At 40.5% G+C, this 17,500-nt stretch overlaps 2 protein-coding genes across 3 annotated transcripts in view; both read left to right on the top strand.

The window, feature by feature from the left end:
• Positions 1-17,500, top strand: part of LOC147022917 (uncharacterized) — a 395,784-nt gene that overhangs the window by 293,596 nt on the left and 84,688 nt on the right. The window lies entirely within an intron of this gene.
• The window catches only part of LOC147022920 (copine-4-like), a 263,594-nt gene that overhangs the window by 78,692 nt on the left and 167,402 nt on the right, over positions 1-17,500 (top strand). For both annotated transcript variants that reach the window (XM_085887892.1, XM_085887893.1), the window contains one exon: positions 5,227-5,310. In XM_085887892.1, the coding sequence (XP_085744018.1) occupies positions 5,227-5,310 (84 nt within the window). The remainder of the gene's footprint in view (positions 1-5,226; positions 5,311-17,500) is intronic.

A 17,500-nucleotide genomic window follows, 5' to 3' on the forward strand; every position in this document is an offset into this window, starting at 1 on the left:
TGACCTTTGGGACATCTGTATGCTTGAATGCATATGGTTTCCAGATCTGTAACAATATATATGTATACACATACACTATATATATATATATATATATATATATATATATATATATATATATATATATATATATATATATATATATATATATATATATATATACACGCAGGGTTTGTGGCACGTACCCATCACAGTTGCTGTGTTGTTGTCCTGGACACAAACAGGCTGACTTCGGTTGAGGTTGCATAGTTGCAGTCCGGCATGATGATGAAAATACGTCTTTTGTTGATAGTGAAGTTGTTGAAGTCAAAACACGGCATTGTCCTTCCCTGCATCAGTATTTGGGATGCACATTGGGATGTTTGTCTTGAGAGTGTGTTGGTTTAATTGTTCAGAAGGTGACGGAAGGGAGTGGTCGATAAGTGTGAAGTGCAGGATCAGTCGAACCATTAATGGATCCACACCAGCATGTTTGGCTTTGACGAGAATGTTCCTAACTGTCTGGACTTGATGTTCGATGAAACCGTCAGAGGATGGGAAAATGAGGGATCGAGGTAACGTGGTCAAATTCCCATTTCTCCACAATGTTGGCGAACATTTTGGATGCAAACTGCGGCCCATTGTCTGTAACAACGTGATCAGGCCGTGCTCAGAGAAGAAGGACCTGAGTATCTGGCAGACTGCATGGCTGCTCGGATTACTGCTGATCCTCTTGATGAAAAGGAATTTGGAGTAGTAGTCACATATGAATAGGCACTCTGTGTGGTCGAAGAAGAATAGATCAGCTGTAACAGTTTACCATGGTCTGGTTGGTATATCTCTTACTGTAACGGTGGCTCAGGTTGTTGTGATCTCTGATATTCCTGGCAGGTACTGCAGCACCATGTCATTAATTCTGTGTCCTTATTGATGTCATTCCAGAAGATGCAGGTATTAGTGCGGAGCCATCTTCGAGCCATAATGACCCCATCTTCGATGGATAGTTCCTATTGCCCCAGTACTGGTGAAGCTGGTGAGGTACGGACAATCGTTGAACTGACCATCCATTGATGATGATGTGTTTCAGTCGCTGCAGTTCTTCATCCTTGTGCATAGACTGGTGTAGTTCTTCAAGCTTATTTGCAGAAAACTGGACAAGACTGTTGGATACATCAGTGTCGAGGGTGTCGACGTGGTTCCCCCATGGTTGGCAATCGAGACAGTGCATCAGCCGTGCAGCATGTCCTTCTCGGAGATGTACACAATAGTCAGGTCATAAGGTAAAATACAGAGAAGCAGGCATTGAAGTCACTTCAGTGCTGCTGAGAGGTTCTTGAGGTGAATCATATCGAATGGTTTATAGTTGGATTCCACAGTAAAGATACTTCCATCGACGTACATTTGGCACCTCTTGCACCCGAAACTACTGCATGTAGTTCGCGTTTGATGTTTGCTTTTCTGGTTTCATTATCACTGAGCGTCCTCAAAGCGAATGCTATGGGCCTGCCATTCTGGCATAGAGTGGCACTAAGTCCGTACATACAGTCAATGCCTACACCTGTATGAGGGTCTGCCTGTGTGGATCATAGTAGCTGAGCGTCGTCTGTCGACAGAGTAGTTTTTTGACCAAGCTGAATGTTCGTTGGTGGAATGGAGTCCATTCAAAGCTAGCACCGTGTTTAAGGAGTTATCTGAGTGGTTTTGCTTGTTCTGATAGATGCGGTAAGAATGATGCCTTGTCGGTCGAGATTCTGAGCAACTGTTGCAGTTCTGTGACATTAGCGGTTGTCTTCAATTTTCTGATCGCTTCACTTCTACCAGGGTCAGGGTGAAGCCCATTTGAGGCAAAGATCAGGCCAAAAAAACATTTGTCGATGTTAAGGACAAGACCATGTTTGTGGGCACTGGCCATGAGATGATGAAGGTTGATGCCGTGTTCATCATCAGTCCAGTCATGGACGATAATGTCATCAGCAATACCTTCTGCATCTTGGCAGTGCTCCAGGATCACATCCATTTTGTGTTGGACTGCGTCCTGGCTCATGTTGAGACTGAATGGCGCCTGAGGAATCGATAATGGCTGAACGGGCTGTTAAAGCATGTGAGCATGCTGGACTCATCGTCCAGCTCGATCGACCAGTATCCATGCCACTCATCCAACTTAGAGAATACTGATGCATTGTGGAAGCTTGATGTGATTTCCTCCAGCATTGGCATATGGTAGTGGGGCCTTTTGATAGCTTTGTTGAGGTCTTTCAGGTCAAGACATATCCGGAGCTGACCATTGGGTTTTCTTGTGTGGACTTGGCTAGATACCCTGCAGAAGGTTCTGTCACTTTTGTAATGATGCCAAGGTTTTCCATCTCATTGAGCTCGCGCTTGTCTTCGTCCCAGATATGTATGGCTCAGCAGTGAGGTGCATGAATGGATGGAGGTATGGTATTATTTGTTGTGATGTGTAACTTCCCTTTGACATGACCGATATGACCGATACATCGGTCATCTTTGGATGTGACCGATAGCTGCGGTGATTTCTCCTTGTCCTTCACAGTGCAGTTGAGCACAACGAGCCGTAAGGCAGATGATGTTGGTGGGCCTAATATGGTTGAGCCATCAGATTCTGTAACATAGAACTCGGCATCGGCTATTCTGCCCTGCTATGAGCATGGTATACATATAGCCTCAAAGTGAGGTATGTTAGATCCCCCATATGCATTGGAGGGTAGTCTTTTTCGGGGTAGTAGCACCATTTTTGGGAAAGGTGTGAGTCGAGCTTGTGTGGGAACATTATTCTGAACATTCTGAGCGGTGAAACATTTCCCTGAGTACCTGTGTCTATCTTGGCTTTGAGAGTGGCTGGAGTGTTGGGACAGTTGTCCAGTCAAACATCTATAATGGCAAAGACTTCATCTCACTCTGTTCAGGGTGAGGCCGGAGGGAGCAGCCTGCACAACATAAAATGTCAGTGTCTCAAACGCTTCCTCCAGATTAAGGGAGGTTGGAGCACGTGCAGGTTGCCCAGTGGCAGAATGCATATGGCAGTCAGGTTTGCTGGACCTCCATGGGGGGGGGGGGGGGCCTCTGTGCAGCTGCCGAGTTCTGCTGGGTGTGCGTTGTCGCTGGGTGGATTTGCAAACGGCTTTCCAGTGCCCTCTCTTGCCGCATGCATCACAGGTGGATCCCGAAACTGGGCACTTGGTTCTGGGGCCCCAGGAGTGAACCCCACCACATCATCGGCAATGGTCATTTTGACTGTTGGACTACTGAAAAGCGTAGACTGCAGTGTCGTTAGTGAATTGTTCTCAGTGTGCCTGGGTGGTCTCTTCGGTACGAACCAGGTCCACTGCTTTGTCCAATGTGAGGGTCTCATCCTTGCCCAGCAGTGTTTCTTAGACTTTCTTGTGCCTGGTGCTGATTATTAGCTGTTCAATTATATGGTGTTCCAGCACTTTAGTGGTGTCAAATCTGCACTTTTGAGCTTGTAGCCGCAATATAGTCATGAATTCTTCGATGGATTCAGCAGGCTCCTGTTTATACTTCTATAGTTGGAAAGGGTTGAGTCGGAAATTAGTCCTCAGCTATTGATGTGTCGTGAACTTCTCCCATATTTTCTTGGGTTGTTTTTTTGCAATCATTATCAGATAGGTCCCACAAATTGTAAATGCGGAGGCCTTGCTGTCCTACCCACAGCACGATGTATGCTATTTGCTCCTCTGGGCTCATCCCAGTGAGGCGTCCCCTGAATACGAATTGACAGCATACTGCTTAAAGGCGGCAAATGCAGAGGGCAGGTCTGGGGCCCACCAGTCCATTCTAGGTGGTTCATTGCCGAACATGTTAGCCATGCTGACCGTGGGAGAATGTGTTTGTTGGCGGAAAGTTGTCCGATGAACTTGTCGGCGATGGCGCCCTCCCCTTACCCAATTTTTATGGGATTCTTCACTTCTGAGAGAGAGGGCTAAAACCAATACATCGCACAATATCTCAAAAAGTTGTGGACGGATTTGACCGAAACTTGGTGGACAGGTTGGGTGTGTGTGACAAGGAAGAATTCATTCGTTTTGTTGAACATCTGAATGAATTTTTTGAATTTTATAAGTGATTCTTCACCATTGAGAGATGGGGGCCAAACACGATATATAGCATGATATTTTAAACAGTTGTGGATGGATTCGGATGAAACTTGGTGGATGAGTTGACTAGGTGACAACAACAAGCCATTTTGAATTTGGGTTCAAATCTGGATCCAGATCCAGCTTCTCAGTGGGATACAAAACGTAGACTGTTCAGCTCTCTCGGCGGAGGTATGCGCTAACCGAGTGCCCATCTATACGTGCACATGGAATATTAAATGGCTCAAAATCCTGTCATAATTCTTATTTCAATGGAATGCCATGTAGGACAATTAAACACTTAGTTAAGTTAAACCTTTGCTCAAAATCTCGAGCAGCACGTGGTTGTACACCACAACGATGATGTACAGTTCCTCGTGAATGAATTCTGCTTCCATCACATGGTACTCACAAGGAAAGAAGAGATGCTGCAGGAATCACAAGGTCATCTCGAGATCATACTTGAAGCACATGATGCTATATGGAGCATTGCAGAAACGAGGGAATGAGAAATGTAAATCTTCAAGTTATTGCTTTAAAATGAGTTTATCGAATCGGAAACTGCTACGGTTATGCGAGCCGATGCGAGATGATTAGATAATTTTTTTTTTGTGGCAGGGGTTGATTGAAGTGGGAATGCCCATGGTGAGAGACACATGTATGAAAGGTAACACCACAGAGAGGAAGCTCGAACATAAAAAACCGAGTAATTGGCACTGCAGGTTATGGGGCACATGCTCTTACAAGATGTGGTGGAGCATCAAACGAACTGCCAGGAACCTTTTGAAATGGAGATTGGCATCGCAGCATTTGTTTTTTCTCTCCTCTGCACACCATGCTGAGATGCAGTGATAAATGATGATGGCATCACATGGAGGTTTTGTGCTGTTCGGATTTACTTTTAATTGTTCCTATTGATAAAAATTGTGTGGGTGTAATGATGGTGCTGTCCATGCCCACAAAGACCATAAACTTTCTACTTGCTTGGTATTCACAAGGATATTTTCAGGAATATGTCATATCTAATGCAGAGATGTATTATACTTTGGAAAATTTGAGAAAAATTCAAAATGAAGTGCTTTTTTGATATATATTTATATATTGTAACTATTGTTTCCATGGTTTTCTGTTGTAGGATTTTTTCAGCAAGTCTGACCCATTCCTCGAGATTTATCGTCTCAATGATGATGGAACTCAGCAGCTTGTCCATCGGACAGAGGTGATTGATTATCTTTGTATGAGAATTCTCTTCCGCTCACATTGTCTCGGTTTTTCATTCCTTCTCATTTATAAGTACATCCGAGTGTTGGCTTCGTGGTTAGGGCGACTCTGGCTTGGGATCTTCGAGTCCTGAGTTTGAGCCCTGTTGGCTGCTGAGTTAACACCAGGTGGGGTTGACTCAGCCTGTTATCCTCCGTGGTGGGTGAAATGAGTACCAGTATACTGGTAGAGGGGCACAGCATCAGCGGCATAGTCACGCCCCAACAAAATTATAGCTACCCAGCAGCAAAGCTGCCATACGCAAGAAGAAGAAGAAGAAGATTTATAGATACTGCTGTCAAATCATAGCCACATATACAGCACAATGATATAAAAGACATAGGGTGGCTGTTGAACGCGAACATAGCATGTAGCATTTAATACACACGGCATAGATTAAGGGAATCATGACCAACATAGCTAATGGTAGACATGGCTGGACAAAAGCCTTGAATAGGCCCAGGGCACTCAAGCTTTTGTTGGGTCAAACGTCTAAAAATCAATGTATATTCCTTTACAGAAGATTTACTCGATGAACATATTTTTGGAATCGATTTAAAGATTCTCAAAATAAGATGCAACTTAACTGACTAACGAAGAGCCACAAAAAGGAAATAGGCTGTTATGTTTGAGTATGTTCCTTTCAATACTTAAAATATTGAGTGCAATCAGATGCCCACCTCATGTCGTAGATTGACAAGACCCATCTTGCTAAAGGGAATGTTCAGCTGAGATTTTAGTCATCATTAGTGACAGAAAGGTACGCAGAGGTTTAAAAACCAGACTCGGTGGTTTAATGGTTGGAGTTTTCACTTTGAGTCTGGGATGTCGGCCGTTCGAACCCTGGCTGAGTCATATCAAGGATTTAAAAATCCTTGATATGACTTCATATCAGTCACAATCAGTCACAATCTTGAAGCAGTACGTACTGCTTCTTTGCTTGACAGTTGATGCTCAGCATGCTAAAATGATAGAGCATGGACAAATAACGATAGGTTGGCAATCATAGTACAGGCTTGATGGGCCGAACAGCTTCACCCTGTGTTGAACTTCATTTTAAGGGAACTCCTATTATTACCAGATTTGGTGGCATAATACTATTATGATAATATGCCTGGTGTTAACTTAACGGTTAAGGTGGCTGGTCGAAGATCTTAGGGTCTTGAGCTTGAGCCCCTGTCATTCCACTTAAATAACACCAGGTGGGTTGACTAAGCCTGTCATCCTTCTGAGGTCGGCAAAATGAGTACCAGCTTAGTGGTAACAGGGGCACCGCATCAGTGGCACACTGAATCAGCGGCACAGCTCATAATGAAGGTTTGTTGAACATTTGATGACAAAAGTTCAAATGGTAAAAAGTTATGGCCTGGACAGACATGCACACACACACACACACACACACACACACACACACACACACACACACACACACACACACACACACACACACACACACACACACACACACACACACACACACACACACACACACACACACACACACACACACACACACACACACACACACACACACACACACACACACGCGCGCGCGCGCTTACAAATCCACCTCTTCTGCTGTATTGGGGAAATTTTATAAATTAATTTTTTAAATAAATTTTATAAAACTAGTTCGGGCCCGTCGGTGCGTGCCAGTATGTGCAGCTTCGTTCCTTCGCTCTCGTAAACGACGATTGGATTGGGGCATTGTTTCAATGAGATCGGACAAACCGTATCATAAATGGCCATAACTTGGGAAACACCTCGGAAACATACTCAGGTCCCCAGCATCAATTGTGACGTCATGTGAAACGACGAAGAATTGTGACGCCACCTCTCTCACCCCCTCTCTCTACCCCCTCTCCCCCCTAGTCTCGCCCCACCTCTCTCTCCCCTCTCTCTCGCCCCCACTCTCACCCCTCCTCTCTCGGCCTCTCTTGAATTGTGATGCCCCTCTCTCTCGCCCCCTCTCTCGGCCCTCCTCTCTTGAATTGTGACGCTCCCTCTCTCGCCCCTCCTCTCTCCCCTCTCTTGAATTGTGACGCCCCTCTCTCTCGCCTATCTATAAGTATATATGGATAATCTATATGAGTCTCCTCCCCTCTCTCCCCCTCTCGCGCCCTCTCTCGCACCTCCTCTCTCCCCCTCTCTTGAATTGTGACGCCCCTCTCTCCCCCCCTCTCTCCCCCCCCCCTCTCCCCCTATCAAACACACAGACATTAATATTAAGACACATAGACATTAATATCAAACCTTGAAAAGGCACATCTGCGGGTCCCCAGCAATATTCCTGACAAGTTTCAATCACATCGGACCGTCAATTGTGCAAGAAATAAATAAATAAACATTATATGTGACGTCATTCGTGATGTCATAGCACCGTGTCTTGTCATTGGTCGACAGATAAATGGCCGTAACTTGGGAACCGCTCGTCCGATTGATATCAAACCTTGAAAAGGCACATCCGTGGGGCCCCGGGAATATTCCTGGCAAGTTTCAATCAGATCGGACTGGCGTTCATCGAGAAACTGCGGTCGCACACACACACACACACACACACACACACACACACACACACACACACACACACACACACACACACACACACACACACACACACACACACACACACACACACACACACACACACACACACACACACACACACACCTGGAATTATAGATAGATGTTAATAAACATTTATAATATTATAGACATAGATATTGTTATTATTCGCATTTATACAAGTTTCTCCAATTGTTCATTTTGCAGCATTGAAGCTCGAGACAGTCAAATAATTCCACGAAACTAATGAATCAAATCATTTCATTGGGAGAGATATCTGCAGACAAATCCTTTGGATATTCAATAGCCAATTTGTGTGCGATTTGTAAAGTTTCCAGTGGGAGGGGATAAAATTGACAGACATCATGGGTTTTTTTTTGTTATTTCTGACTTTTACAAATTGCAAGCGAAACAGAGCAAGAGCGATATAAAGCTGAAAAGTCCCATTGCAATTAAAAATATATCGCTAATACATTTCTCACACTAAAAAAATTAAGTCATGAAAAAATAATATTGGAACTATTTAAGCTCTAGATGTACAGATTGAAAACTTATGACCCCTTATATCAAAGTTTGACATGATTATAACGGATATTTGACAGGACAAGTTTTGAATCTGTACATGTCGAGCTCAAATCGTTCCAAGATTATTTTTTCATGACATTTTTTTTTTAATGTCGGATCGAAATACAGCAATGCAATGACGAGTTTCATTGGTTCATTTCCTGTGCTTCATCACGTACAGTTTTTTGAGATTACAACAATGGATGTGTGGAATCCCATCCGATCCACGTTATAAGCCGAACAGAATGATCTGCATCCAGTGAAACCAAACTCCATTACATTAAAAAAATCGTGTTTACCACAATGTCCTGCTGATGCTATACTGTTTGTGTGGTTACAACAACATTTTAAAATCAGTTTTTGTTCAAAAAGGATGCAGCGTGTATTTATCATTTTAACAACTCCTCAATCAACATTAACAGAAAATATTTTGACGGGGGGGGGGGGGTGGAGGTGAACAACTCCTCGGTGATGGCAATTTCAAGTGCAATCCCAGGGATTAAAAAACAACAACCAGAGCCAGAGAGATCCTTCTCATCTCCACGCTGCATCAATTTATGCACTTCTATATCTATTTCTTCAAAGGCTTGGTAAGCCTTTTTAAGGGGGAAAAGTAAGGGGGAAATTATTGACTGCTTGGTCAGCTGAAATATTGTTATTCAAGGCTACGATAAGGTGATCATTAATAGTCAAAATGAGTTTCTGTACAGACCTTCTCTCTGCCAGTAATAACAACCCCCCTCTCAGACTGTGCTTCAGTCATTAAAGTAAAACATACGAGTTCTTGCCTCCTGGTCCAATCCAATTGTTGCAAATGCAAAAGATGACAAATTGGTAACAAACTAAAAACATAATTCAAAATATATTTCTAAAGTATACAACCCTCTATAAAACGATTATTTCCACAAATGTACAAAAATATGATTTCTCGCAATTTTTCTAGCTAGGATCAATTTTCACAACCCGCATATCGTTCCACCTCCGAGTCTCCTTTTCACGCCACGCTGATATAACTGTCATATGTAAAGCCCCCCCCCCCCAATCAGTCATTGATACGTCATCAGTCATTGATTTAAAAACTTCCAGTTTGCTGAGTTATTGTTCGTTTTCTGCTTGTGGTATCCTATGATTAAAAGACGCACCACAAAATCTGACGCCTGAATCGCAGAAAAATATACACCTGAATCGCAGGTTCCAGCTCCCCCCTGCACAGAAATGTGAACATCACCTACGTGTTCACATTCGGCCTCTGATGTGACCAAACATTTGGAAGCCTCATCTGTCACGTCTTAATCATGCACCAACCTACATTCTTTCTGCAGGCTATGTCTTATGACAACCTGATAAGTCTCCCATCGATAAGCGTCACGTTCATTACACAGTATGTAGGTCAGTGCAATGCCGGTGATGAAGCATCAGTAGTGGTCCCAAACTTTACCCTATGTTATTGTGTGCAATTCCCATAGGGAGGATTTTCAACTCGGCTGAAACCCCACTAAATTCCCATTGGAAATGGGAATTATATGGGACATTTGTAGAAGAGTTGGCACCAAAAATAGTCTGTTTTTTACACACCATAAGCAACGTTCAGTGCTCTAACAAATCAAGGTTGGAGAAAAGTGAATATGACATAACAGTGAACTAGAGTACTAATTTTCTGAACTAGATAACTACTTAAAATCATGACAGCAATTTAATGACACTGGTAAGAATTATCTAAGCACTGCATGTGACACACAAATCATAGGTTAGGAATTTAAATTATACACAATGAACTTGCCTGGAAAAATATTACAAAACCTGCAGTATTGTTAATAAGGGAGTCATCTATAGATTGTTGATGCAAGTAAGTCAAGGAGATAGCTAAATTCTAAATAATTCGTCGATGTTAATTATAAAAGTGTATATTATGAGTCAATCAATTGTTCTGGAATAGGAAGAGGTTTTCTTCTTCCGTATGCAGAACAAGGCTGCGGGGTAGCATCATTGGTTGAGGGCGTTTGTGCTGCTGATACAATGCCCTCTGCTGGCTCGGGCAGGAATTTGGAATTTGTTCATGGTGTTGGTGATAGTTCACCGACTCTTCACGAAGGACACTGCAGGAGTTTTAACGTCTACCAATGAATGTCGGCAGACAGGACGCGTGTTTAACATCCATCCAAGGGACGGCACACACATGAATGAATCACCCTGTCTGTGAAACACCAGGATGAAAGTTTATAGCTGGGTCAGAATTCGAACCCAGGCAAGATGGCTTAGAGGTGAGTGTGCATTCATTTAGGCCATCCTGTTAGCCCATAGGAAGAGGAAAAAATTGTCTATCTTTGAAAAAGGTGTTATTTTGGTGGGACGGTTAGACGGGGCCTCAATAGCAAGAGAACTTTAAGCACTCTCAAGATTTTCCATTAAACTTTTTCAAGTACGACACAGTCGAGGATGGGTACTTTCTTGTTATCAATACCACCATCCATCGTAGCAAAGTGGTTCAAAACATAATTATTCTTCTTTCGTATGATTATGTAGACACTAACTGTTGGTTGAGTGATGAAAGCCACTTGGTTGCAGCATCAGTGGCTTCATGTATTTTTGCCAAAGCCCCCGTGAATTTCTTTGCGCAGTTATGCACTATGTGTCGGACTGCTTATCTTGATGACCACAACAACATTCTGTGCTTTCATTTACCTTCCACTTGTCAATATGGTGAGCAGTCCTTGTAACAGTATAATAGAGCATGATGTGGACTTTAAACATCGTATTTGACTGCCATAATCCCCAAAACTCTTGAACCTCATCGAGAACCTGCAGGATTAATTGAAATGTGCTATCAAAGTGCATCTTGAGTCCAATAGGATGGTGCAGAGGCAGCAGCTGTCCGTCTTGGGTTAAATTCCTGGCATTATTAAAAACTGTTGGATCAGCAGATACAAAACGTCAAGGCCTAACAGTGGGATACAAAACGTCAGTGTTCAGACTTGCGGAGGTATGTGCTCTACTGAGTGCCATTCTAGTTAAAGTATACAATTATTTTGCCTGGAAGTTTAGCCTGGAAATCAGCCACACAGTAGTCCTTGATTCTTCTTAGAAGATTATCCTTCATTGCTGATTTCTTTCAATTGTTTTGTCATAATTTGTGATTCAGTAAGATGAATATTTTTCCTGCTTTATATTTAAAGTTTTACTTGATAATAAACCTCACTTCTCATCTGGGATTTTTGCTGGAACCACTTTCTAACACTCCTGTTTCTTTATTTTCTTTCTCTGAATCACAAAGGGAATTTGTTAAGATAAATTATCTCTGAGTATTAATATTTAGGCCAGTTCGTATATTTATGTGAATTAAATTTATGTTTTTGGTGAAGATCCGAATCCGGATCTGGATCCGATAATTTTCTAAAGTGATTCTTCACCATTGAATGATAGGGCAAAACCGATATATAGTACGATATCTCAAAAGGTTATGGACGCATTTGGACGAAACGTTTTGGACGGGTTGGATGTGTGACAAGGCCGAATCAATTCGATTATAATAAAGATCGAAATCCGGATCTGGATACGAGATATTATTAAATTTTACAAGTGATTCTTCACCATTGAGATATGGGGACAAAAACGATATGGAGCACGATATTGCAAATCATTATGGACGAGTTATGACAAATCTAGGTGGATTAATTGGTTAGGTGACGAGAACAAGCCGATTCGATTTTGGTTATGTCCAGATCCATATCCAGCCTATTCGTGGGATGCAAAACATAAACTGTTCAGGAGTTCAGCCTGCTGGAGGTTTGCGCTCAACTGCGTGCCATTCTAGTTGAACAAGTGTTTACATTGTGTTTATATATAACCATGTGAAATGAATTTTTTTGATAATGAGCATGTCTAATCATTTCAATTTTGAGAAAATCAACTTTTGTTTAATTTTAAAAGGAACTTTTCCTCTTCTGTTCTGTGTTTTTCACATTGTTGCAAGACTATAAAGAACACACTTTAAAAAATAACATCTAAATACATCATGTTCTGATCTTGACTCATCCAACTTTCTCCGATTGCTACCGTATAATGAAATGCTTCCTGCAATGCTGAGAGTTATTTAATGTATGACAACACTTTTGTGAACCATTCCAGAATATGACTACCAAAGATGCTTCCTTAAGTGATAGAAATGCTTGAATGAGTGCATTCTTTCAGGACGAGAGTAGCTCAAAGAGAACAGCTCTCCTAGGTGTTTGCTCAGTCGTTTACGTAATCTTTTGAAATAGTTTTCAAAACCTCCTAAATCACACTTCACATGGCTTCTAAACAAAGAAACATGTATAACAGTCAAGCTGATAGATAATACAAGCCAAAGAAATGATGAATTTCATCAGCAAATGAGAATTTCAGGTCATTAATCCAATTAAATGAATTAATAAGCATGAAAACAGGACAAAGCTAGATCAGCACTCGGTAGAGTGCATACCTCTCCCAGGATGAACAGTTTACATTTTCTATCCCACTGATAGGTCGGATCTGAATCTACACCTTAACCAAAATCAAATCCGCTTGTTCTTGTCACCTAACCAACTCATCCACAAAGTTTTGTCATAATCTATTCACAACCTTTTGGAATATCATGCTAGGAATATCATGGCTCTATCTCTCAAATGTGAATAATCACTTAAAAAATTCTGGTATCCGAATCCATATCCAGATCTTCACCAAAATCTTATCATTTTGTCCTTGTCACACACCCAGCCTGCCCACCAAATTTTGTCTGAATCCGACCACAACATTTTGAGACATCCTGCTCACAAATGGATAGACAAACAGATAGACAAACATATGGACAGAAAAACAGACAAACAGAGAGAGAGGGGTGAAACATCTGTTCATGAACAGACACTGATGAAAACATAACCTCCATCCACCTTCGGTGGTGGAGGTCATCATGAATGTGGATGTTTTTGTTGAGCATCGAACTGTATTTTCACGTACTGAAATTAATTTGATATCAACCAGGTTGTGGAGATGTATACATTATGTGAGCAAAATATTTTGAATACGGAACTCTTCCTTCATCTTCCACCTCATCCATCCATACCCCATGCCTCTCCTTCTCCAATGCCCCTCTTTTCAACATATTTCCCTCTTTTTTTTCTCCCTTCTTTCCCAACTTCCAACCCTTCTTTTTATTTCCTATCCTCTCCTTTTTCCCAGATTTGTAAAATTTAATTTCCTTACTTATGTCCAATCATTTCAATTTTGAGAAAATCAACTTTTGTTTGTGAATAAGATTGTAAATCTCTCCTGTAAAATGTAAATGGTTTCTCGTAAATGATGTGAATTGAAATGGAAGGTAATGATCAGATCAAATAATCATTAATTGATAAAACCGACTTTTTGTCAATATAAAGGCAGGTCGATAAGGTTTTATGTACTTGGATTGGATGGTGAAATAAAAATGTTCGACCCAAAAACGAAAACAACTTTCAAGAATAATAAAATACAAATAAAGAGATAGAAGAGAAAAGATACAAAGGAGAGAGAACTGGGAAGAGGAGAGATAAGAAAAGAAGAAAGGAGAGAGAACAGGGAAGAGGAGAGAGAAGATAAGAAGAAAAGGGAAGAAGAAGAGGGAAGAGAAAAATGAGGACAGACAGAGACACATAGACACACACTTTGACTTTTGTATACCTTTATTTAAACAAGGTTAGAAAAAAAAATTAGACAAGGCATTCAAAACAACAAATATTATGATGTATAACAAATATAAAACATAACAATATAACAAAACAACAACTATAAAAAGGAGGGTAAAATATATAACAGTATGTACACAGTTAAAATGAAAATTTCAGATCATTGTTGTTTACTTTATTCAATGTATTCCGATAACACCATTTCTGCTTAAACAGTTCTAAATTATCTAAGTTTTGGTGAAAATACAACTCTACACATAGTCTGGCCATAACAAGGGCCTTAAAAACAATTTAGCTTTCTTAATAGGGGTTTATCAATTGGGGTTCAATGTCGAGAGAGTAAGAAGTTGAGCTTTCCTCATTTTATAACCTGTTAATTTCCCTTTGGTTATTACAATAATTTGTAAGAGCAGATTCTTCAGTATCTTTAGAGTTTAACAGTAAACCGACAATAAAATTGCATAAAGAAAAATAAATATTCATGTCACAGTACAATTGTGATAGTCGCGAGCAAAAACTGGGGTCACTCTTGCCAGACTTTTTTTTTTTTAAGGATAATTTTAAAAAAGGAATCATTTAAAAGAGAGACATTAAATGACCAATGAGAAGTATGCCTCTGAGAAATAAGAAAATAAAGATGCAATTTGATTAAAAAATGGTCAGAAAATCCAGGAGTAAGGTCAGTAAAACTGATCAGGTTAAAAAAAAAAGAAAGACTGATATAAAATGTATCAAGTCTTGCAAGCAACAAGTTATTTAACAGGCAATGACACTAAGTAAATTATTGCGTGTTCCCATGCTGAAACCGCCAACCATCACTGAGATCATGTCGTGACAAAAGTGTGGACAAAGGTTCATTGCTGTTCTGATCTCTGGTTGGGTCTAATGTACAATTAAAGTCACCACCTAAGTACAATAGGGTATTAGGGGCAAGATGATTAAGGAAGGAAAATAATTCATTGAAAAAGTTGCCCTGGCTGTGCTATCACTTGGAGAATAAATATTGACAATAAAAATCCACTGATATATATATATATATATATATATATATATATATATATATGTATGTATATATATATATATATATATATATATATATATATATATATATATATATATATATATATATATATATATATATTTTCGATATATATTTTCTATATATATTTTCTATATATATTTTCAATATATATATATATATATATATATATATATATATATATATATATATATATAGTTCAGTTGAAGTTAAATAAGCAGGTACAATTTTTTTAAAAACAAGAGAGGAGATGGGAGGGCATGCAGAAATATAAAAAAAAGCAATACCAGCACTCACAGAGGCCGTGTTACAAAAAAAACCAAGTGCCTTTCAACTTCAGCTTCCAATCTGCAATGCAATTCGCAGTTGATTGAGTTTCTTGTAAAATAATAATATCTACTTTTTCATTATTAACAAGCTGCATTGTTTCAACTTTACATTAGGGATTATGCCAGCCTGGTGTTGGCTTAGTGGTTAGGGTGGCGGCTTGGGATCCTAGGGTCCTGAGTTCAAGCCCCGTTGGGCCGCTGAATTAATACAACAGGAGGTTGACTCGGCCTGTCATCCTTCCAAGGTCAGCAAAATGAGTACCAGTGCACTGGAAAGGGGGGCCCTGCATCAGCGGCATAGCCGCGTCCTAATCAATGATGCAACCAGCAGCCACAGGCTGCACAAGAGAGAGAGAGAGAGAGAGAGAGAGAGAGAGAGAGAGAGAGAGAGAGAGAGAGAGAGATAGAGAGATACAGAGATAGAGAGATAGAGAGATAGAGGGATAGAGAGATAGAGAGATATAGAGAGATATAGAGAGATATAGAGAGATATATAGAGATATATATAGATATATAGAGATATATAGAGATATATACACATATATAGAGATATATAGAGATATATAGAGATATATAGAGATATATAGAGATATATAGAGAGATAGAGAGAGATAGAGAGAGATAGAGAGAGATAGAGAGAGATAGAGAGAGATATAGAGAGATATAGAGAGATATAGAGAGATATAGAGAGATATAGAGAGATATAGAGAGATAGAGATCTATATAGATAGATTATGCCCACCGTTTATATTCAATCTTGTTTCGAATCAAAAGGGAAATAGTGGCTGAAGTTTATGTCTTCAAATATTTATGTATTGAAATGCTTCTTTATTTTAACAATGTATCTTTTTAATCTCATGCAAGGAGCACTATATATGGCTGGCAACAGCTTCCTGGTTCGTAACAACGTTTTGTGATTTTTGGACAAAAGCATGTAAGTTGGGGAAAAAATCATTTAGGTTTGCTCGTTTCTTACGAGTATTTTTTTGAAAAAAAATCTAAGATGTGGGAAGTAGAAATTGTAGTTTCAAGATTACTATCTGGGGGTGGGGGGAGCTCTTCACCAAATGCAACTGTGCACTCGATTTAAGAGAGGAGCCACCCTCTGAATTGTCTTCCTGATTCTCCTCAGGGTCTCCCCTCGTTTGCTCAATATCCATGGATGTTTTAGGAGGGGGAACCAAAGATGCTGGAGGGGCACACTCAGTGGATACATCCTTGGGTCTGTCATTTGCTATAATAATAGTGAGACTGTCATCTTCAGCAGAAGTCCTGCAAAGTTTGAGGTAACTCAGAGAGTATGGGGGTGATAAATGCAGTCTTGGAGGCACTTGTAGGTTGTGAACCAGGGGTAGGAAGATGAAGAGGAGGAATAGAAAGAGCAAGACGAGTGGTAGGACGAGGAAGAGAGGAAGGAAGAAGAAGGAAGGGGAAGGGAAGAAAGAGGAGAATGAAATCATTAACATCATTGCATAGCTTTTTAGAGGTGCCAGGTGACTCAAAGGAGGGACCATCTGGTGAAACGGAAGCACGCGAGGCATGTGTTGAGAGACACGTCCCCTCGACCACCTGTGCAAATGAACGAGGGACCGCTAAAGCAATAAGTACTTTTGTTCCGTGTGCAGCGGTGCTTTGAGAAGATGAAAGAGATCTTTTCGTGCTTTATTTATAACAGCAGGTGCTTCATATGAAGCTTCTGGTTCTGTATTGGTATCATTAACTGAGACAGGTAATTGGTGCTGTGAGGATCCTTGGTTAACAGTTTGATTTTGCAATCTTTCGGGCACAATTTCTTTACATGGCCTAATTCACCACAACCATAACATACAAGGATTTCTGTGGTGGCGTAACCCATACAAGTATGCCACTCCATTTTGAAGGAAAGTACAGCTTGAAACATTGAAAGACCCGGGAGCAAGTTCATGTATATAATTTGACAAAATTACATAATGTGCTTTAACTTGTCATTTTGAC

This window comes from Eptatretus burgeri, chromosome 7 (genome assembly GCF_056783735.1).
Source record: "Eptatretus burgeri isolate ZD-2024b chromosome 7, Ebu_testis_v1, whole genome shotgun sequence".
Classification (NCBI taxonomy): Eukaryota; Metazoa; Chordata; class Myxini; order Myxiniformes; family Myxinidae; genus Eptatretus; species Eptatretus burgeri.